Raw genomic sequence first — 22,452 nt, 5'->3', positions numbered from 1 at the left:
TTGTGCCTCAAGTACGGCTATTTGATTCACATCATGTCATCAAAGGATAACCTAGGCATTTACGTGGCCCCTCTGCCCCGTGGATCATACGCTGCCAAAGGGGTCCGGGAAAACTTTTGAAAAATTACATGCCTGGAAATACATTTGAATTTAAAATTTGCATTTAAAATTTAGCTTCAGCACAAAATTAATTGTAACAAATTACTCAGTTAAAAAGTATAAATTAAGGAAAAGGTTATGAGTAATGAATTTATCAAATAATTTTAACAGAAATATTTTAAATGATTACCACACGCTAAAATGAGGGATATGGGTCCATCTACGTAGCGACCCCGGTCCTTCTCGTGTTAGAACAAAATCACACCCCCTACCCTCCCCTTCTCATCCCCTCGACATACACATCCAATAAACTCGAGGCATGTCAGAGAGAAAAAAGGACAAGAAGTTCATCATTGAAATTGGAAGCTGTAGGCCATACTATACTCGCACTGTGGATTGGTCGTAACATTTTGAAGCCCGTGGATTTTACATGCATAGGTTGCGAGAAGCCAAGGGCTTTTGATTTGTTTTAATAAAACATTTCCTAATCCGAAGAAGAAATTTAGGGGCCACTAAATGACATCACCTTTTAAGCAGGCATAGTAAGTGAAGCGAAACGAAAATATTTCGTTTCGACCCCCGGAGGGAAACGAAAATACTAGGCTTAGGTTTATTTTCGTTTCCACACGAAATTAAAATCACCAAGGACTTTAGTTTCGACCCGGTACGAAACTTTACTCCCCGGAACGAAACTAAATTAATCGAAACTCCGCTGCTTATAGTTAAGTTTCGATCCCAGAAGTTGAGTGGAGCGGGAAATGAGGGAATAGTTTCGACCCATTAAGTTAGACATGCATGTAGAGAGGTTAAACATATAAACTTCCAGTTTGCGTTCACCGTTCCCCTGTTAGTAGTAAAAATATGAGTGCACCATGCATTTAATGCATGCGGTAAGCCGAGCCTCTACTCAATTCAACCACACTTCGCCCTCGGTGTGTGGGTCGAAACTTAACTGTTCGAAGGTGAAGCACGCGGTCTCTCCAGTGCGAAACATTATTATCTGTGTTTCGTTTCGACCCAGAGTTTCATTTAAGTTCAGATCCGAAGTAGTTTCGACTCCGATTTCGTTTCGACCCTGAGCAAGGATGCCGACTTACAAAAATTATTGGAAGGGGGGCAAAACCGGGGATCTTTCCCCGAGAAATTTTACAAGTAGTGAGTTTTAAGTTTTTTAAGCATTTTAGAAGAGTAATATGATCAACATTAGAACCCTGATAAGGCGAATCTCGATATCTGGACACTCCGGGGAAAATCGACAAGCCCGACACATTTTTTCCTCACGCACACAACGAATTTTTGAGGGGGCATGGTATCCCGTGAGAGTGGATAGGGCTGGGTCTTCAAAGTGTTAAAAGTACTCGTTGTTGCAACGCGAAAGATGATTCACTCACCTCTTGTTGGAGGCCGGTTGCGGGCCTCAAACGGGGCCCTCTCCATGGGGCCCGGCCGGCGGAAATCGCACCTCCACGGCGAAGGGTGGGTGGCCCGGGTAGACCACCACGAAGTCGAGGGGGACGACTACCTCTACGCCGCGGATCACCCACTGCCCTCGGTCATCTTCCGCAGTAATGCGTAGGTAGAAATTGAGGTAGCCTATCCCCTCGACGCCTTGAAAGGCCCTTGGATATTGCCGTGGAGACTCCTGGCCCACATCTGGGCCAGCATCACCCGCCCCAATATGAATTGGCCCGAACAGCCAACCTGGGATGATTTTTCCTTCGCCCTCCATCGGCGGATTGGGGGGTGGTGGAATTTCCCTTGTTGCATCGAGGGCGCTGAGTCGCGCCGCAACCACTGCCGATGGAGGGACATCATCCCGGCAGCCCTCCTCGCTCCCTCCGGGTCGATGTGTGTCCTCACAGTCGCCCTGCCGTTTGCGCTTGCCTGGAGGGAAATGAAGGATTTGACAGTCCTATAATCTCTATATGAAAACGATCGTCCAAGGGTCGGTGGATGCGAAGAAGGGTAGGGAGTTACATACAGGCCGGCCGCCAAGAGTTGTCCGTTGACAGCTCAGAAGAAGGGGTGGGGAACCCTTTGCCAAAACGGTTTTCAGCCAATCGCTGTCCCCCAAACGCACCTCACACCCTCGCCTAGTCATGCAACGTTGCCACATGCTAATGAATCACCGAAACAAGCCTGAATCACCAAAACAAAACTTTCCATAGATTGTCTCTTTGCTCTTGCGTGCGTTCTTAGTTCACTGTGCTGTAGGTGTTGCTGTGGTGGTGTTCTGGATAGTTACTTGTGCTTTTTCCAACGCTTTTCACGAAACCTCTCAGCGCTTTCAACGGAAGTATTTCATTAAAGTGGTTAAAGAAGGCTTCGAGTTTCTTTGTTTAAATAGTATTTCTGATTGATTTCATCTTGTCATCATGAGCGGGAAGAAACGTGGTCATGGTGTGACACTGAATTCCCAGACACGGGAATTAATCGCGAGTATTTATGAATACTTTGAAAAGGAAAAATTCCATGGCAGTCCCCTAATTCCATTAGCAAGAGTGATAGATAGAACAGCTGAAGCATGCGGAATCAGTTCCAAATCAGTTTCGAGGATCCTGAAAGAAAAACATGGTGACCGTAATAGTGAAAACATAGAACCTCCTGTTTTAAGAATACCCAGAAAGAAAAGACGCAGGCGAAGTCAGAAGACAAGTATTGACAATTTCGACGAGGAAGCAGTCCGTAAGCATATCCACGGTTACTACGAGAGAAGGGAAAAAGCATAGGATAAAACGAATAGAAGGAAAATTGCTTGCTTTATTTAATGTCAAATCAGAAACTGCATTTGGTTCACTGGAGTCCTTTCTATGATTGTTTTTTTCCTAGAGTTATCATTTACACTCCGGCATTTAAATTAGCAGCATTTTTCTATAATTACTTCAATTACCAGTTCGTTTGAGGGCAATACGTGATATTTGCGCGATCGCTATTTTTCTCAGTGAGGGCAGAGTAGTAGGAAAGAAAAGGATAAAAAGGTAATGCTGACCGCGACTCTTTCGTTGGCATTGCACGCCCGTCGTCCCTTCTGGCTCCTTTCTTCACGGATCCCTTTTGTTTACATGTGAGGTGGGCGTTTCCCTTTCTGACCTGGCAACATTGCCCCCTACCCCTTCTAGCTGTCAATTTTCGGCGGCCGGACTGTAGGTCAGGTCAGTGGCGTAACGATGGGGGTGGTATGAGGGGGATAAATTCCTCCACGAAGGGGGATAGATTCCCCCAGCCTCAGAGAGATAAAAAGAATATTTAAAACCATTGACTAGTTTTTCCGCATAATAACTGCATCTGCCGTGAGTTACATTTTAAGCGTAGAACGATGTAAAATGTACTTCCAGGCATGCCATTTTTCACAATGGGAGGGAGGTCGCCCCCTCAGGCCTAACCCTTCCCCCCGCTCCCAATGCACATTCCTAGTTACGTCACTGGGCCAGGCTGTTAAGGATGCGAAAGGGATAAATACGCTACTGTGAAGTAAAAAATTTATTCCCAGTGGCGTAGTCGGGGGGGGGGAGAAGTCACAGGCGGCACGTGCCAACCTACCAAAAGCATTTCATATAAGGAGAATAATATTAACCTATAAAAAAATATATTCTGCTCCACCAATATATTTTAGCAAATAAAGTTTCCCGACGACCCATGAATTGCTTAATATTAACGTCCAAAATAGCATAAAATGTTATTTTTAGAGATAAAAATGTTCAAATATTACCCCCCGGGTCGTGCCCCCCTAACATGTCGTCCTGAATACGCCCCTGCCTATTACAATGTACATATTACCATTATTACACAGTACTGCTGATAATTAAAAGTAAGTCACATACGGGTGTATGCCGCGAGTCGTGATGGAGATAGCCCCGACGTTTCGCGACCGACTGCTGGTCACCTTTTCAAGGGAATAATGTAAGGATTGGGTTTTTGCTGCCTTTTTATATTTCAGGTGGGAGGGGTGGGCGGAGGGTGTGGGGAGTTAGGACTGGAGGGGGAAGATAACGAAATGTTGCGGATGACTGGGTTCCAAGTAATGCTGATTCTTAGTCCGGTATCTCTATTGTAGTTGTTCTTGTTTTTCTTTATTTCTATGGCCTCGCGGATGAGTCGGGTTTTAAAATGTTTTATCCTCGCGATGACTCTTGATTTTTCGAAGTCGATCGCATGTCCGGTGGCTTCGTGCTCCGCTACGGCTGACTTTGAAGGGTAACCCAGTCGAATGGCCCGCTTGTGTTCTTCTATCCGAGTTTTGACTGTTCGTCCGGTTTCCCCGATGTATTTCCTCTCACAAGATCGGCAGGGGATTTCGTATACTCCTTCAATTTGAAGCGGCGTCCTATCCTTGGCATTTCCGAGGAGGTGTCGTACTTGGGCGTGTGGTGTAAAAATGGCTTTTATGTCAAATTTCCGGAGGATGTTACCGATCTCATCCGTCATCGTCTCCTAATGGAGATACCGATTTGTTGATGTCGGTTTTCTATACACGGCGTGGCCTAGGCTTCCGTTGTCATTCTTCTTCACCAAGACGTCGAGAAATGGCAGTTTTCCGGATTCTTCTATCTCCATAGTGAATTTAATATTGCTGTTAAGGGTACTTAATATTCAAAAAATTGTTCCAACTTCTATCAACCATGCGTCCAAATGTTGAAAGTGTCGTCTATATACCGTAACCAAATTTTGGGTTTATGCGTTGCATTTTTGATTGCCACTGTTTCCAAGTGTTCCATATAAATATTCGCCACTGCTGGAGAGATGGGAGATCACATCGCCGCCCCTGAAACTTGTTCGTAGAAATTATTTTGCCATCGGAAGAAAGTGCTGTGCAGGCAAATAGATGTCAGAGAAGCGATGTATTTGTCGAACCTTTCTTCTATTAGTTGGGCCGCCTCTTCCCCCGGTATATTCGTGAAAAGTGACGTCACGTCAAAACTGACGAGAATGTCCTCCGGGTTCACTCGTACGTCCTTTATGATTTGCAGGAAATGCTGTGAGTTCTTTACGTACGATTTGACTTTTCAATTCAATTGTGACTTATTTTTAATCATCATGAGTCGCGAAAGATTCAATCAAGAAAAAGTACTGCTGGTAGTTCATCAACTAAAATTGAGGAAAGGACACTTTAACGAGTAACTGATTTTTTAAAATGATTATTTCAACCTGTCCCACATTCATTTCCAATGAAAAACAAATTTATGAACCTCATATCAATTAAATTGCATGCAAACATACATAATCGGCTAAGAGTTGCAGATTAAATTCCTATTTTATGCATTTCTCGAAACACCGTTGTATGTGAAAGACAATCAATTCAATTCAATCAGGTCTCGGGCGTAGATTATCTGCGATTTAAGAACACATTAGGCCTTACTTCTTCTTTGATTAGTATTCTTATGTAATAAGACACTATAAAATACGCTTCGTCGCAGTAATTGGCCCTCGCAGAAATTAAGCGATTTCGCATAACGAAGCTAACGAGAGCATGAAATCTGCGCTTCAATTCAGGAAGCACGCCATCGAACCGAACACATCAGGTTTACGATCCCGAATATTGTTAAGTTAATTGCGTTCAGAGGGATATTAATCCCAAAATTAAGACTATACGCAACTTTTTGTGCATTAGCACTCGAAAACTGTCGAATCCTTCGAGGACCGACCAGCCATGACGATTATATCCAAGTGGTTGCTAGGCAATACCCTTTTCGCCACGTATTTCTATTAAAATCAGCCAATATTCAGTGGATTTAGGTCTAAAAATACTATCCTACAATGGTTATGACACTTACGGCACAAGCACTGGCCCATGCTGGACTTCAAGTTGCTCAATTAACAGCTTAAAAGCTATTTTCAGTTGTCAAACGTCTGCTCTCGATTGCTCTGAATGCATTCGTATGAGGAATAACAATAGTCCCGTAGCAACGTTTGGCGTATGGTTTCGAAAGCATTGTTGCTCCGGAACCGTCGCAGGTCAAGCATTGCAATAATGAATTACTACATGATATGCTACTGAGTTTTATTTTCTAATTATGATTACATGATAATTTAAAATATATGGCATAGAACGAAAGAATATAGTTGCGAAAATTTATTGCTAACCAGGGATTCCATCTGAAGTAACTACTCAATGTGGAATTGTAAATTGATACTAAGTGCTAATATTCATACGTTTTTTAGTGATTCTAAACATATGAACGGCATTCAAATGTGTTGATGATTTATTTATTTTTTCATTTTACAACGGTCTATTATCGAAAACTGTGGATAGTGGGAATTGTAGAAAAGACTGCCGTTATATCGTTAGTTGCTCAAGCGGTAAGTGTGACTATTCTTTACATGTTCCGTCTTGTTAAGAAATTTTCACGACATGGTTTAGATCCCTTTCCAAATTAAGAGCGCAACGTAATGAATTGGGCATACATGTTTTTTCAATGGGCACATGTAAAACCTAAATGTAAATTTGGGAAGTTTTTTCGAGAATTGTACGCAAGAAATTTTTTTTGGGACCCATGCATTTTTTTAATTGCGCAATACTTTTTTGAAGGGCCTTTTTTTTCGTCGTCAGTCATAGGTCTGGAGATTTTCTGATCACGTGTATTGCATCCAATCCCGAAGTTTTGAATTTGCTGACCTTCTAGCCTCGGGATTTATTTTTCAACCGCAGATTGCTCATTTTTCTTTAAATTATACAGTGGATAGCAAAAATTGAATAAGATACCATTTCAGATTGTGTGGTTATCTGGAATTTATTTTGCTCCACTTTCTCTATGAATGGGCCACTATTTATGCGAAACTCACACGTCAACTTTTCAACTTAGTCATCAAGGTCTTCATTTGCAAGCCTGAAAATAAATATTTATGTTCTCGTCCAGTACTGTCAATGTATTTCTGACGTTTCAAGAAATAGCCTATTTTTCTCTCTTATATTGTTGCTTTTTATAACCGAATGTCAAATGTGTATAAATACATTTAAAGTTATGCATTTACTCGTATTTTAGGTATGTCACCAGTAGAGATATTTCTGCGTGCACTAGATTTCTAGTCTTCAGTATAATAGGAAGATCTATGCCTTATATATCGAATCCGAAGACATTAATCACTTTTGTTTTCATAATTGTTTTACTTCAAGAACTGTCTTCATCATAGTATAGAATGCGAATGAATTCCAGAAATCTATTTTAGAAAGATTGCCATGAAATTTTTATTTATTTAAATTATTTATTAACTTTTACCATGCCCCATTTCGCCCAATGTTTCGCATTCCTTTTTCTCGCCCTACGGGAAATGGGGAGGTGTGTGGCGGTATTTTTTAAGTGAATCGCACTGGAGCGTAAGAAGCACGAATAAAACAAAAGACGATCCTCAAGTCGGCTTTTAAATGTGTTGTTATCCGCCTACCATTAAAATGTGTTTACAAAAGTCGCCACTCACGTCGCTGTCGGGCATATGGTAACACGGGGAAATAACGTGTAGTTAGGGGTGTTAACCGATATTGACATTAATGATCATGTGATCTATCAATTTCATAACTTTTCATTGCTATTCCTCGCATTTGGTGTCCAAACACCCCCTGCCACACGCCTTTTAGGCGGCCTGCGGGGTATTATGTAGATGTAGATATGCAAACATTACACCGCAAAATAATGAAAAAAATTGGATAGCATCGCTTCATAACCGCGCTGCGGACATTTTTAATAATCTATTAAAATGCGATCGAAGTAGCAACAGATATCAATATATATTAATCGAATAGGTGGACCATTGCATCGAAAATAAGCATAGAGATATTGAATCGAAATACAGAGAAGCCAAACATGAACCTGGATGGAACCTGTTAACCTGGGCGCCGACTGCAGAATGGGTCCATAGGAGTTCAAAATGGTTAAATCAGTACATGATCGCTCTACCTCTTCGGAGCAAAAACCCTTGTTGGATTAACCCTTGGGCTGTGGGAGTTGACGATTTTAGCTGCCAGCTAGTGCAGAAGGGACCTCCTCTGCAGGAGGCACCCCCTGCCACGAGTGCTGGTCTGGTAGAGTTAAGCCACTTGGCGATCCAGAAGGCGAAGGAAAGTGCTCAAGTGTAAGATATCCAGGTAGCAATAAAAATTTTGGATGAATGTCAGCGTGCAAAATATATAAAAACGTTTCCGCAATCTAAGAGTTAAATATCTTCTCATTCGAGTCCATGGTTTTCCTCTTCCATTCCTCCAAATTCATATAATTTAACAGTCAGTCAAGATTCGGGATTCCATTCAGACCCTATCTGTTTTTCTCATGTTTTAATCTATTTCATAGGAAATAATGTTTTTGCGAGGCAGTAGTCCACAATATCTGGATAATCCTTTGGCGATTCATCACTTCATTCATTAGTAGTCTGATCAGGTGTGTAGCCAGGACGATGTTTTGTGGGGGGGGGGGGGGGGGGGGAGGCACGACCCAGGGAGTAATGGAAATGGAACCTTTGGAGAAAATGCGAACATTTCTATCTCTAGAAATCACATTTTATGCTATTTCGGAACTTAAAATTACACAATTGATGGGTCGATGAGATGCTGTTTAGCTAAAGCATTATACAGGAGTGGAATTAATTTGTTTCATAGGTTTATAATTTTCGACTGAAATTAATTGGTGTTGGGGGTGTTGGCGTGCCCTCCCCTGTTTACGCTACTGAGTCTCCAATGGAACATTTGTGTTACGAGGGGCAACTTACGAAACTCTTCTCATTTTTAACTTACCCAGACATGATTTTGCAGACTCTATTTGCACCCTCAAACCTTACACTGCGGAGATAATTTTATACGTTTTGTGGCACGGTGTTTTTATACGGTGTGTTGGCTATGCAGACAGATACTGGAGACGGCTGCCGTAACATATCGAGGATTTCCTCTAAATTTTCGCCGCGTAACTAGTTGACAAAAGAGAAGGGTGCTTTGGTTTAGTAGCCTGGTGGAGCTTCATGGCAGATCTTCTCTTTCTCCGCTGTGAGAATGTCATCGCTCTCGTGGTCGTAGAAACAAAATCGCAAATAGGTAATCCGATACGGCAGATGAAAGGGAATGACAAGTTAGAAAAAATATATACCCCATTCTACCATTTTTTATCAATTTTTGAATAAAAAAGCGCGAAAAAATTGCCGTCCAATTTTCAAGAGTTGTTGGCATGGTTCCGCTATCATGGAAGTCGATTAATTGACAATGGACGAATTAAGAAAGACATTCTAAGGGGAATATCACTGGCAGCAGTGGCGCAGCGAGGGCGGAGGGTTGTGGGATAACCCCCCCGCTCCCCAGAGTTCAGAGAAATTTTTAATTTTAATCCATTTTACTTAATTGAATTGGTATTACTAATGGAATAGTATAAGGAAAAATAGAATATCACTTAGAAAGCCGCAAAATTCACCATTTTGAACCATTTATCTTAAAATTCCGCAATTTATTAATCTCGCTCCTACCGCTTATCCTGGTTGGTATACCATACCCCCACACAACCCAGTATTAGTTGCACCTAAACCCCCCCCCCCCAGCCTTAATTCCTGGCTGCGCCCCTGACTGGCAGAGAGGGTATGCAACAAAACGAGTTAAATTACCCAGATAGCTGAGAATACAAGCGCAGAGGTAAGAAAACATTTATTAAGATTTAACTCTTTCCCGACGAACAACACGTAAAAACTCTTCTCGGTATACTGCGCGGGTAAGATTATATCAATAGCCGTGAGAATGGGTAGCGAGTCGGTACCCGAAACATCGGCGCTATCATATAATCTTACCGAGTCAGTAATGAATAAGTGGTTAGAAGAGTGGGAGAAAAGAGAAGTCTTCTACTTTCTCAAAAAGAAGTCACGGGCGCATTATCAAGATTTAATCGGCCATATCATGACATATGATGGCCTGATGAAGGCAATCGTCGAAGACACGTGGACAGGGAGAAAGGCCAAGGGAGGCTCCGAGTGAGTTTTAATGGACAAGTTGTTAGGGATATGTTTATGCGAGGAAAAATGCGTCAATATGAGTAGACCAGCAGAAAGAAGAGTAGTTCCGACCGTGGTCGCTACGTGAGTAGCAGAGGCGGATCCAGGATTTCTTTCTGGGGGTCACAAGCAAGGCCGTATCCAGGATTTAGTTCTGGTGGGGGAGGCACAAGGATACCTCGTAATACAAAACGAACGCAATGATAATGGGACCGCATTAAAAATCTTGCATATTTTTATGGGTCTGAGGGGGGCATGTGTTCCCCCCAACCCCTAGATACACCTATGGTGCGTAGTGTAAACGGGGCATAAGTGGCCGAAGGCAATGTGAACGGGAGAATGTCTCTGCCAGTGGCGTAGCGTGTGGGGAGGTCAGGTGGGTCCGGACTCCCCCCCGAAATAAAGAAAACACAAATATAATTATGTATACAAACAAATAATATTGAAAAATCATGCATTTACAATAGCTTTGTTTAACAAATGAAGTTCTTTCGGTTATAAAAAAGTGTTAAAATTAGTTAAAAACCCTCTACTTATTGTTAATACCCTGATTTTCAAAAATTTTCCATCCCGGTTTTGGACCAAATACCAAAGAACGCAAATATAGCGTGCATTGGTTCGCATGGATTGACTTAGTGTCGCTAATATGAGGAGTTCATTAAGCTAGAACAGTAATGTTCTCGTAAAAATGTACTATCGTTTTCAAAAGTATGTAGACACCCACGAGCCCCACTTAACTGATGTGGTCGGGTCGGTAAAAACTTGGAAGGTTGGCACATGAGGTAGCCTGCATCTCTCACCAGTACGCCGACAAGAGCCGACGAGGACGTAAGCGGGGCGACCGGGCTAGCGAGACAGGAGTCAAAATACAGGCTCAAATGCCCTAGCGGATAGAGCACTGAGGAAACTCACGTCCACGCACAGGTTGGGACGTCGGGAGTTTTCTTGTGAGCTCCGTGAGCACAAGTTGTATTTTATCCATGCTACTTTCAAATTTTCGTTGAAGAAATGGATGATGTATCCATTCGGTTATATTTTTGTAATTATTTAATGTTCTCCGTTCGATACGGTCTGGTCAGGTTGGTTGGTCGGCTATCTCCGAGGCCCCCGAGGTTATAGGGCCCCCACAACGCTCGCGTCTATCTCGAAGTGTATATGAAAGGTGTAAAAAAACTCAGATTACTTGAACCAAATTATTTTTAACAATTATAAAATTCTAAGCTCTGATTATTTGCCTTATTTACAGCGTAATTAGCATACAAACTTTGTAAAAATTAATTAATTAAATGTTGAGGAGATAAAAGAGAACCTGATGCTTTTTGAAAGGGTTATTCGAAAGTTATTTTCGGAGGATTTCATTGCGGTTTTTAGGTAGAAATAGAGATTTAATAGATAATAGAACCATCATACCTATCTTAATTTTTAACCTATGTAATTCTCATTTTTCTTAGTATTTTTATTTACGGAATTGCTACCTTTTATAAACTTTCATCTAAATTTTAAGAGCCAGAATAGCGTCAAAATCCACTTCTGGGCATGCGATTTCCCAAAATCTTCCGGTAGAGGACCCCCGAGTCCCCCAGCCCCCCTGGGCCCCAGCCGAGGTCACACAATCACTCCAGGCCGCTTCTTCGTCCGTTTTTTAGGGTGAAAGATTTCATGTACCAATTTACTTCCTCTTAATCCTTGGAGATATTTTTAGTTCGCACTCATATTGGAAGCAAAGCGTTGGTGCTTTTAATTACATAACTTTCTACGCTGGTGAACAAAGATTTTGACCTGGAGACGTCGTTGGATGATCTTAGACGTATTTTTTGCTGATTCGGAATCTGGGTTTACCTTATTTCCATCACGTCTAGTTTCATTGGGACAGCTGAATGTATGTTTTTTCTTTTACAAAAGTAGTAATTTATTTCATTTATATATCATAATAGCATGAACAGGTAAAAATAATAATATCATGTCATAACATATTGTCCTACGATGGCATGGCGTGCCTTCCTATCTCAACAAAATATATAATTAAACTTGTAGTAACCTATCGCTTTTTTTCGATGCAATGCATAATCAGCTCCCACTCCAAATAAGTATGCGACTGTAGGCGCGTAAAGACGTGTGTTTTTCATCTGCAGGTGGTTTGAGAATTTTGTTGCTCGCAGGAAATGTCAGCTTATTTCATTGTAATCGTTGTGAAGTGTCTTAGCTTTCATCGTGGGGCAATCCATTTCAAATCACCGAGGCAATGTTGCTCAGCATTTTTAATTATCCTGAATTTTTTTTAACATTGGTTCCCTACAAGTAGACAATCACAAAACACCATTTGAAAAAAATTTACAACCCATACTTTTTTTGCAGACATTTTTAAAAGGGTGAATGGGCCTAAATAGTGCGTGAACTACCACGATTACTATTGTTAAGTGTGCGGTGAAATTACTTTGAAGGCTAAAAGGAGGAATTTTACCTTTTTGGGACAGTATTTTACACTTTATTTTGACTGTCTGTTGGGTGACTTGGATACAGGATCGGAGCCTTCTGCGATATGTAGCAGGAGTGAAAGGCTTCTCACAGGTTGGACTGAATGTCATATGAATTTTTCCGTCCTCATGATTCGGCGGGAAGCTAAGGATCATATTTCTGACTACTATTTTTGTGAAACAGAAATTAAAGGAAAACAACGAAGTTAAAACACACAGTAAAAACAACCTAGAATCAGCCCCACACTTGAAAAATTTACCAGTGCTGGAACCACACAATATTTTAATCTTAGCGAATATTTAGAAAGTATGTGAGAAGGATGGATTCGAAAACTCGAAAGACCCAATTTTCGGACCAAACATATCTGACAGACCTCATTCTATGAGGATTTGAGTGATCTATTGCGCAATTTAAATTTGTCTAAAAAGCAGAATGAAATCTTAAGATCACAATTGAAGGGTTGGTATTTGCTGGATCCAATAACAAAAATTTCTATACATAGATCTCTCAATGACGACTTTAAATCATTTTTTCCCATGAAAAAAATCTTCATTTTTGCAATGATGTTCTCTTTGTTACGGCTACTCTTACTTTTGAATACAACGCGGATGATTAGGTTCATTGATTTCTTTAACGTCAGCTTAAAGGCTGTTTTATAACATAATGGAATTGAACTCCCCTCGAAATTATTAGCTCATGGAACTGACATGAAAGAATCTAACCAGAATATGCAGTAAATTTTTCACTACGCAAAATTTGTGGAAAATTAAAAGTAGCTGCATTTTTACTAGGCATATAGTTTGACTACACGAAATATTTTTGCTTCTTCTGCTATTGGGATAGCAGAGACAGAAAAAATCATTACTTGAAAAAAGGTTGGCTATAACGTAAGCACTCGTTCCTTGATTCAAAAATGTCCTTTTCAACTTTTTCACGATCCTAAAAATATTATTTTGCCACCTATAAGTATTAAATTAGGGCTTTTCAAAATTGTGTAAAAGATATAAAAATGATGCAGGTTTTACTTATTTGAAACAAATGTCCTTAAAATCAGTAAAAAACAGATAACAGGATTTTTATTGGGCCACAGATATTTTTTTAAGAAGCGCTAAGGGATTCGGAATTTAGACTGCTAGAGTTAAACAAAAAAGCGTGTGGAAGGCATTCAAAAATGCAGTTGAAGGTTTTCTATGAAAGAGAATGGCTAAATATCATCGCGATCTGGTGGTCAATGTAATAAAATTGCACAAAAAATGGGTTGCTCTACGTATTCAAAACAAATCGTTTCATCGGTTCACACCTGCACTTTTTTCCTACAAACCTTGGCGCCGTCTCCACCAGAATATTCTACTGATGCACAAACGGCACCAAGAAAAGTTCAGAAACATATTATCAGAATAGTGGTGAACACTGAAAAGGGATTCGTCAGAAGCTTTATATGTGAGAAAATTCCGAGTGAGTACCCATTTTCACATCATTTTAATTCACAATTTATTTACTTAAACTCCCTTGAATCCTCGTTGAATCCGATTGTCTTAAAAACACTTAACATGATAGAAAACATCTGGGACCAGATTCGGAATCAGCCCGAAAAATACCAGAGGATCACCCAAAAACATGGCTAGAACAGAAATAATTATTTTTTGGTTGATCAGTGTAATCGATTGAGTTGCAAACATCATGCTCTAGGGATATCATTCTGATTTCAACAACGAGTGTATTTATTGAGTATTGTCCATAATATGAGTAGAGATTTTTATCAACGGAAATTTGACAGCAGCAAGGATAAAATACAACCTCTGCCACTTCCCCTGCTTATTTCCACTCTTTGAATATACTTGCTTGGAAATAAATGTGTTGACGCAGATGGAGTCATTAATTTTAAAAAATTAGTCGCGAAAAAAAGTCTGTGTTAATGTTTTTCTTGAGTCAACTATATCTATTATGTTGATGTTATCAATTGACCTTTCACAAAATAAAATAAATTAAAACTTGCTCAGATTTGAATCCCCCCCCATAACTTCAGTGCATCAAATGCGCGTGAAGCAACTCAGCTACGGAGCCACATATACTACATTCTATGTTCACGGTGAGTCCAAATACGAATCTGAAGAGAGGAAATCCTCGCCACGGAGCTCACAAGAAAACTCCGACGGCCCAACCTGTGCGTGGACGTGAGTTTCCTCAGTGCTCTATCCGCTAGGGCATTTGAGCCTGTATTTTGACTCCTGTCTCGCTAGCCCGGTCGCCCCGCTTACGTCCTCGTCGGCTCTTGTCGGCGTACTGGTGAGAGATGCAGGCTACCTCATGTGCCAACCTTCCAAGTTTTTACCGACCCTACCACATCAGTTAAGTGGGGCTCGTGGGTTTCTACATACTTTTGAAAACGATAGTACGGTTGGCCCCATACCATGATGCTCTGCCTATCTGCATGGCGCCAGGCCACCCTGATTTAGAGCATTTTCGAGTCAATGAGACGCTCGCGGCTGAGTCCTCAAGAACACAAACCCGTATCGACGCCCACCGCACTAAGCAGAGATAACAGGATTCTTTATGAGCTGGGAGTTATCATGGGAAACCAAACAAATTCGTCACACAGTTTACCTGCGCGCTAAGCGCTTTGCTTGTCTGAAGATGCTGCTACCATCAACACAAACTCAAGAGCAATGGGACTCTATTGTTCCGTTGAAAATATATTTTGATGGCACCATAGGCGCACTTAAATAGGTTTTCACGAAAGTACGGAGTGCGGTGATGAGCTGACAGCGATCCATAATTTTTCAATATTTGTTTACCCATAACTGCATGGATTTCTAAATACGTGTCAAATATTTTTTTCTGCATAAAATATATCCAGAAATGCTCCAATCACCGGGTAAATTTTAATAACCTTTTCAGCTATTTTTTTTTAATTTTTAAGGAAACATTCTAATATGTATCACATTATGGTTATAGACAACCTTCACATAAAATAGATATGTGTCACAAATGTGGAATTTTCCACAAAAGGTTTTTATTTCACTTATTCATTGAAAAATTCTTGGCACCCGTACCTTTCCTAATTAGATTTATAGATATCACTCGGGCAAATCCTCTTACTTGTTTCTCATGCGGGGAGCTGAACCCCTTCAACATAAATAGAAGCTGATCACCTATGTAACCTGCTGACTGCTTCGAGAACCACACATTATAACGACTCATACCATATCTGATACACCATGCATTATAGAGAAAGAATTGTGCCCTTCATAAATAACAGGCAATTAATGTAGTTTATCATATTTGATGTCAATGCATTTAAATATTATACAATACTTATCATCGTGAGGAATAGCATTGAAAAGTTATAAAATCGATGTTTCATTTCATTCCGAATATAATTTTAGGTAACATTCCTATTTGCAGCACATTTCCCTTAGAAGTATGATCGCTTTCTCCTCAGACTCTTTTGTAAACCTATTTTAATGCGCAGTGGTTGATGACACATCAGATGGCCAACAAAATAAAATCCTCCATTGTAATATTCGTTCTCAAGAGTTTCCACGCATTGGCTTCCTTCGAGTTTGTATTCGTCAAAATAGCGAATTTCGCCAGATGTAAACGTAAGAGAATCAGATGCTTCAATGAGGATAAATGTCGAAAATTTACTTCAAATGGGTAACACGAATTTTAAAGTTCTTAATACGAACGTTTGTAATCGGCGCCCCCAATATTAAATAACCACTAATTTCAATGCTTGCCTTTAGTCTGTTTCTCTGACTTTTGTCTTTTTCAAAATGAAAGTTTATCAAACTGATGTAATTAACCGTCAATAAACTTCAAAATTACATGTTAAAATTTATTCCAAGCTTCGCTCTTCATTGTTTAAGATTTGAGGTGGGCCTTTCTTACTTCGTGTAAAAACGTTAGAAAACCAGATTGTCTTAACGCTTTCAACTCTACGCTACGCTTCCGCTCACGATAATTCCCCAGAGAGGTCAAATATGATTTCATTAGATTGAAATTTCCTCCAATTTCTACCAAAATGAAAAATGTTTTTCAGTTTGGTCCTTAACAAATGAGGATTTTGCCAAATAACGTCATCGTCTACTCTCATTCAGTCAGGTTGTATTTGAAGGGCAATTTCAAATCTCATGAAGTAATTTTTATCGTGCTCTATTTCACTTATTTTTGCTTTCATTTTCATCTGTTGTTTTTTACATTTTCTCTTAATTTACAACAAATTTTTAAATAATTATAATAAAACCACTTACAATCAAAGGATCTCTATGAAGACTGTTCTGGCCCTATTCTGCCTTACTTACTCACGATACTCACATGTTGCTAACTGGCCACTTCCCGATAGGTACACTTCGAAAGGTTTTCGAGCAGACGAAAAATTAGCAATCGCCCACGGGCAACGAAATACGCTTGCGTCATCGTGTATTTCCAGTGGCGGAACCCGGATCGGGACAAGGGGGGTTGAATGGGGGTTATATGGGGGTTAAAATTCCAGCAGTCGATGGAGTCGGAAAAATTACCGTTCTATCATGTGTAAACTGGATACCCAAGGAGGGATAGAGCCCCCCCCCCTATAGTCCCGCCACTGTGTGTTGCCACCTTGTAGTAGAACAGAAATATGCTTTAATCAAACAGGGTATGCAGGGGAGCCGACTTACAAAAAATATTGGGGGGACCCAAACCGGGGATCTTGCCCCCGGAAATTTTATAAGTATTGAGTTTTAGGTTTTTTAAGCATTTTAGAAGAGTCATATGATCAACATTAGAACCCTGAAAAATCGAATACCAATATCTGGACATATATCTGGACGAATATCGAATATCTGGACACTCCGGGGAAAATCGAAAAGCCTGACACATTTTTTCCTCACACCCATAACGAATTTTTGAGGGGCTCGGGCCCCCTCAGGCCCAATGGAGTCGGCGCCACTGATGACATGTAAATCTCGGCTGCTACGATGTTCCTTTTAATAGGACCATTGAATGCGTGAAACTAACCCTGAATATGCAGGGTGGAAAAAAATGCGCCACGAAATTTTAACACTGCATAGCTGATGTCATAAGGAACCAAAATTAGCAATGCTGTTTTGGTCGAAAACGAAATATTTTTAAGCTACAGAAACTTTGAGCCAATCACTTCGATTGGACGCAAGTTTTCTCTGTTGCCCGATGCTCTGTACAACTTCGAATGCTTTGCCTGCATTTGCCTTTGTCTAGATCATCAGGCAACAGGGCAAACTAGCAACCAATTGAAGCACCAAGGCAAAGGTTTATGTAGTTTAAAATTTGTGTATTTTCGACCGAAACTTCATGAGTTATTTTGGTTCCTTATGGAATCAGCTATGCAGGGTTAACATTTCCTGAGACAATATTTATCTCAGTAGAACCAAAAGTAGCACTAACAGGTTAGAGGGCAACAGATGTACTCGCACACTGTCTTTGGTCACAATCAGTGCAGCCGCATGGAAACCCATAGCGGACAGACAAACAGACATCCACTTTCGTACATATAGATAGATGATTTGAATGCAGAATGAGACCTTTGAATCAGTATAGTTGTCTTTGAAATGAGAATTTTCTAGAAATTGAAAATGAGCCTCGAGTTCTACCATCGAGAAGCCCCTTGGATTCAGTAAATCGTGAGTGTGGCATAGGCGCCTGGGTACACGTGACCCTCAATACACGTATGGTTCTGTCCGTCGTCGCGGCGGACGAGGTAGCGGAGAAGGGGCACGAAATCTTTGCTAATGGCAACAAACAAATTGTCTTTATAAATTATCTTCAGAACATACCTATGATTGATTGACGAGAACTCATAATTGGCATTCAATACTCAAAATACACGGACTACATGATTGCTGTGAAATTTCAAATCCCGTGTCAATGGTTAGAGATTTCGGCCTGAAGCCACTACAATGCTTATACTTAGTAAATTATTAAAGCAATTGCATTTATAAGCAATTTTAATGCAATAAAAACAGCGATTTAAGATGCAAACGAAAAAATGGCAACAAATTTAGGAGACATTGTACTTGAGCACAAAACATATTTCATTTGCACAGAAAACACACAGAAAGCAAAAATGTGCTTTTGATATTATGACTAAAAACTTTCAATAACATTGAAATCGCATATTAGGAATGGAGATGGGATAGCAGTGGGCTATTGAGCCCATGGCCTCTTCCCAATGCTATTTAAAGTTTGAAGCTTTACTTTCTGTTACCACAGAACAGGAAAAGAAATTTCACTTCATGGTACAACTGATATGGGTAGTATCAGTAGTACCATGGTTCACCTAGTATGTCCAATGCTAGTATTTTATTTCCACCCATAGTTTCAACACTAATCAGTTTTGTGAAGGCATCAAAACATAAAAATAATTTTTGACCATTTTCATATCATAGCACTCAGACAATCAGTGTGAAACAAAACCTAGCGACCCTTCTATTCCTTATGCTTTGGATTGAAGTCAAAGATTGAAATAGTTCTGTAGAAAAACGATCACAATCCTCAATATAAATCGGAAATAGCCAAAACTAAATATTTAACCATAAATTCAGCAATATCTCAGCATGCATAAAATAAGTTTACGTTGAACAAACTTCGATGGAGTGACTTACTCAAGCAAATTTCTTACTCATAATTTCCATACCCTGTCCTAATTCACCCTTGTCCTTTTCTCTTCGCTCGTTCCTAAGCCTACTCTAGCAATGTTGGATGGTTACGCAATTTTCATTGCTAGATTTTACAACTGAATGGAAGCATTAATATGGCACATAATTTTCAATAGGGTTTATCTTGGACTACTATACATAAGTACTCTCTCTGTATATCACAAACCTAATGAACCCAGTAAACGGAAAGGACATCTCGAATGACCGTATGATATAGATAAAGATGCTTTCAGAAATCAATTTCCTAGTCATCAAAAAGAAAAGCTGAAATAACCACTGCTCTTGTACATATAAAATGATTGTGATATTCAGACTTTAAACCAACATAAGCACTGCTACGGTTATAGATGTTTTACTTTACATATTAATATAAAAATTCTAACCGTCCTCACTCAAAAATTCCCTTAAAAGGTAAAAAAAAAATCCATAGAAGTTGTCGCCCACTTCTTTTGAGAAAATGACATCATTAGATACCTGGATAATTATCTTGTTCAGAAGGAAACGTTCACTCAGGGAAGAAATCACTATCAAGAGAGACGGACTACTTGAAATTGATGTGCAAGTTTGACAAGCAACTGAGAAGTGGTGACCCGTTCGGCAGGAATGCGTTTCTTCTTCAATTTATCTGTCAAAGGATTTATACTGTTGATTTTTCACAGCTAGTAAGAAGTACGTAGGCAGGGGAAAAAGAAACAGAAAAAAGCAATTCCTTTTTTTTTATCTCTATCAAAATCGACAACAAAAAAATGGTGAACCTGTCGGCTGCAGATTGTCTCTTTCCAAGAGTGAATTACGATTGTTTTAGGGGTGGGAGTGGTTCACTATTTTTTTGCAGTGACTTGACCTTCCTAGTCTCCAATTATCTTCACACTTTGTTAGTTGCTGAGCTGGTGACATTGAAAACTTGAATTAGAGAGCAACCTTACTTATAACTACGTTTCCTATTATGTATTACCAGAATAACAGGCGTAGGCGACCACTTTTATCCACCACTGACCACAAGAACAGTGGGAATCCTCTTGCATGATGTACGCAAGTGATACACCCCCTGCCGAACACCCTACAGGTGACTCGCACAGTATTATGTAGTTGTAGATCTATTTCTCTAAGATCTCCTAATGGCACATAATCTTTAACTGATGTTACAACTAAATGCATTCGGAAGAAGTGAGCGATAAGTCAGCAGCCTTCGCCTCAAATTTTACTTCATCCTTAAGATATCACCGCAAGAACATATCAAAATCTGTTGGCGTTGCGAGGAAGACAGCACATTCAAGGTTAATCGATTTTCAGTAAATTTATACGAGACAAGAAAATTAATATTACTTTATCATGTTAAGACACTATCGAATAACAGCAGGAGAATCAATAACAAGTAAAATTTAGACATAAACGTGTCAATGTTACAAAGAAACCAATATAGTACACCCACCCCCCAAAAAATACCAGCGTAATGAGTACGGTAAACCATTGGCCAAGTGCTAATATACCGAGAAGATCACTCGTCCAGGTGTTTAGGGGACGCAAATATTCACAACGAATACTCAAGTGTTGGTAAGATTTCAGATGCCACTAAGAGGTCTAATAGTAAATTTTTAAACAAGTAAACCATGCAAAGGAAATCAATTTAAAGTATCCGTCACCTCAATCTCGAAAATCCGCATCAAGAAAACATGATCCCAAAAAGTTCCATGTTTCTTACCTAGTATTATCTCCGGTAATTGATTTTTTTTAAATTCACGGTGAAACAAAGAAAAACAAAAATAAAACTGTTCGTTCGCACGCTTAAGTACACCGACCCCGTGCATGGAAAAAACTCCTTCTATTTCCAGTGAAGATGAAAGACTAGCATACCAATGGTACTTTTTGGCATATAACATAGTGAAATGTTGAAAGAAGAAATCTACTTACCATTCATTCCGCACGGCCTCTTTCCAATGTCGAAGACTTCGAAGAAATATCACTCGCATAGCTAACACACCACTACTTTCACAACGACTCGATTCGCTGGAAATAATAAGAAAAATACACACATTAATATAACGGCGTTGTCAGTCATGACCCAGGAGTGCAAAATGCACATTAGCTCAATTATTACATTCGGCTATTATACGACGACGAATAGATGTAGACAGGAAATGAAATTAGCGAGACATGATAGTTAATCCACTTACGGATTCAATCTTCTTTGCTAATTGATTCTCTTTGGGTCACGTTAGTCAACGGCCAAGAAGAGAAAATTAAATACGAAAACTCAAAAGTCTCGGCTGGTTGAATTCGGAGGAAACTCCCGAATAATGTCGATATATTTGAGCAATGACAACCACCTGCCGAGTACGCAAAGTAGAGGCGTCTATTTCAACTCTCAAAACGAAGTATCAACAACTGAGTTCCCCGCATAACACCAGGTGATCAATAACATCAAGGTACGGCAGTCCGCAGTCAAATGGCACAGTCTTACAAAATTCGATTTTCTCGGTGACAAGCTCCCGAAAACTCTCGAAGAACTATCTTATGCCAAGAGCCCACGAATACGCGAGTACTCGATTACAATCGCTTTCAGCCAAAGATGGGATCCAAAAATCATTATATTGCACAGCTGTTTTCAAAATCCTTAACAAATGAACCAAGTAGCACGTACGGATGATCTATGGAAAAGCACTTCGTCAACGATTCACAATCACTCAAATTATGCTAAAATTAAGAGATTCCACTTTAGTGACAAAGTTATAACAATATTACCAATGTATCGCTGCAAGGGGCAATCCACCCCATCTGATGCGTGAGGAATTCAGGAAACATTACCGAACATGGATAACGAGGCATCGCACCCACTAATGAACAATCGAGACGAATCTCGTCTCACGATAGCAATCGAATCCGTGAAAGTGAATAAACTATAGCTATAATGGACGGATTGCAAAAATATTCAAACTATTCTCGTATTGACTGGAATAATGAAATCATAAACATCACTTACTAAGATATCACAAAAACACTTCCTTCAAGCGTTGAGATTCTTTGCAAACGATGAAACAAGATGGTAGGCGGAATAAAGCAGGTAACTCACGAATAATTATCGTCATTAATCACAGCACATCTAATATTATCTAAAACTCCAAAATGAAACAGCAATGAAATATATATGAAACATGTCAACAATGACTTAAACATGGCTTGCTCACTTACCTCTTAACTCCGCGTCGGCTATAATCAGACTGATGAGGATCGCAGTTCCGCGGGAGCGAATAGC

The 22,452-nt window shown here is 40.0% G+C and overlaps 1 protein-coding gene across 1 annotated transcript; it reads right to left on the bottom strand.

Annotated features, from left to right (window-relative positions):
* Positions 1–1,495: 1,495 nt before the first annotated feature.
* LOC124153940 lies at positions 1,496–21,191 on the bottom strand. Its single transcript, XM_046527364.1, has 2 exons — positions 21,111–21,191; positions 1,496–1,983 (listed from the first exon to the last, which is right to left on the bottom strand). Exons 1-2 carry the CDS (start codon positions 21,115–21,117, stop codon positions 1,517–1,519), a joined length of 474 nt encoding a protein of 157 aa, XP_046383320.1. The 5' UTR covers positions 21,118–21,191; the 3' UTR covers positions 1,496–1,516.
* Positions 21,192–22,452: the final 1,261 nt, after the last annotated feature.

Source organism: Ischnura elegans, chromosome 1 (assembly GCF_921293095.1).
Source record: "Ischnura elegans chromosome 1, ioIscEleg1.1, whole genome shotgun sequence".
NCBI lineage: Eukaryota > Metazoa > Arthropoda > Insecta > Odonata > Coenagrionidae > Ischnura > Ischnura elegans.
This window is presented reverse-complemented; position numbering and strand designations above follow the sequence as displayed.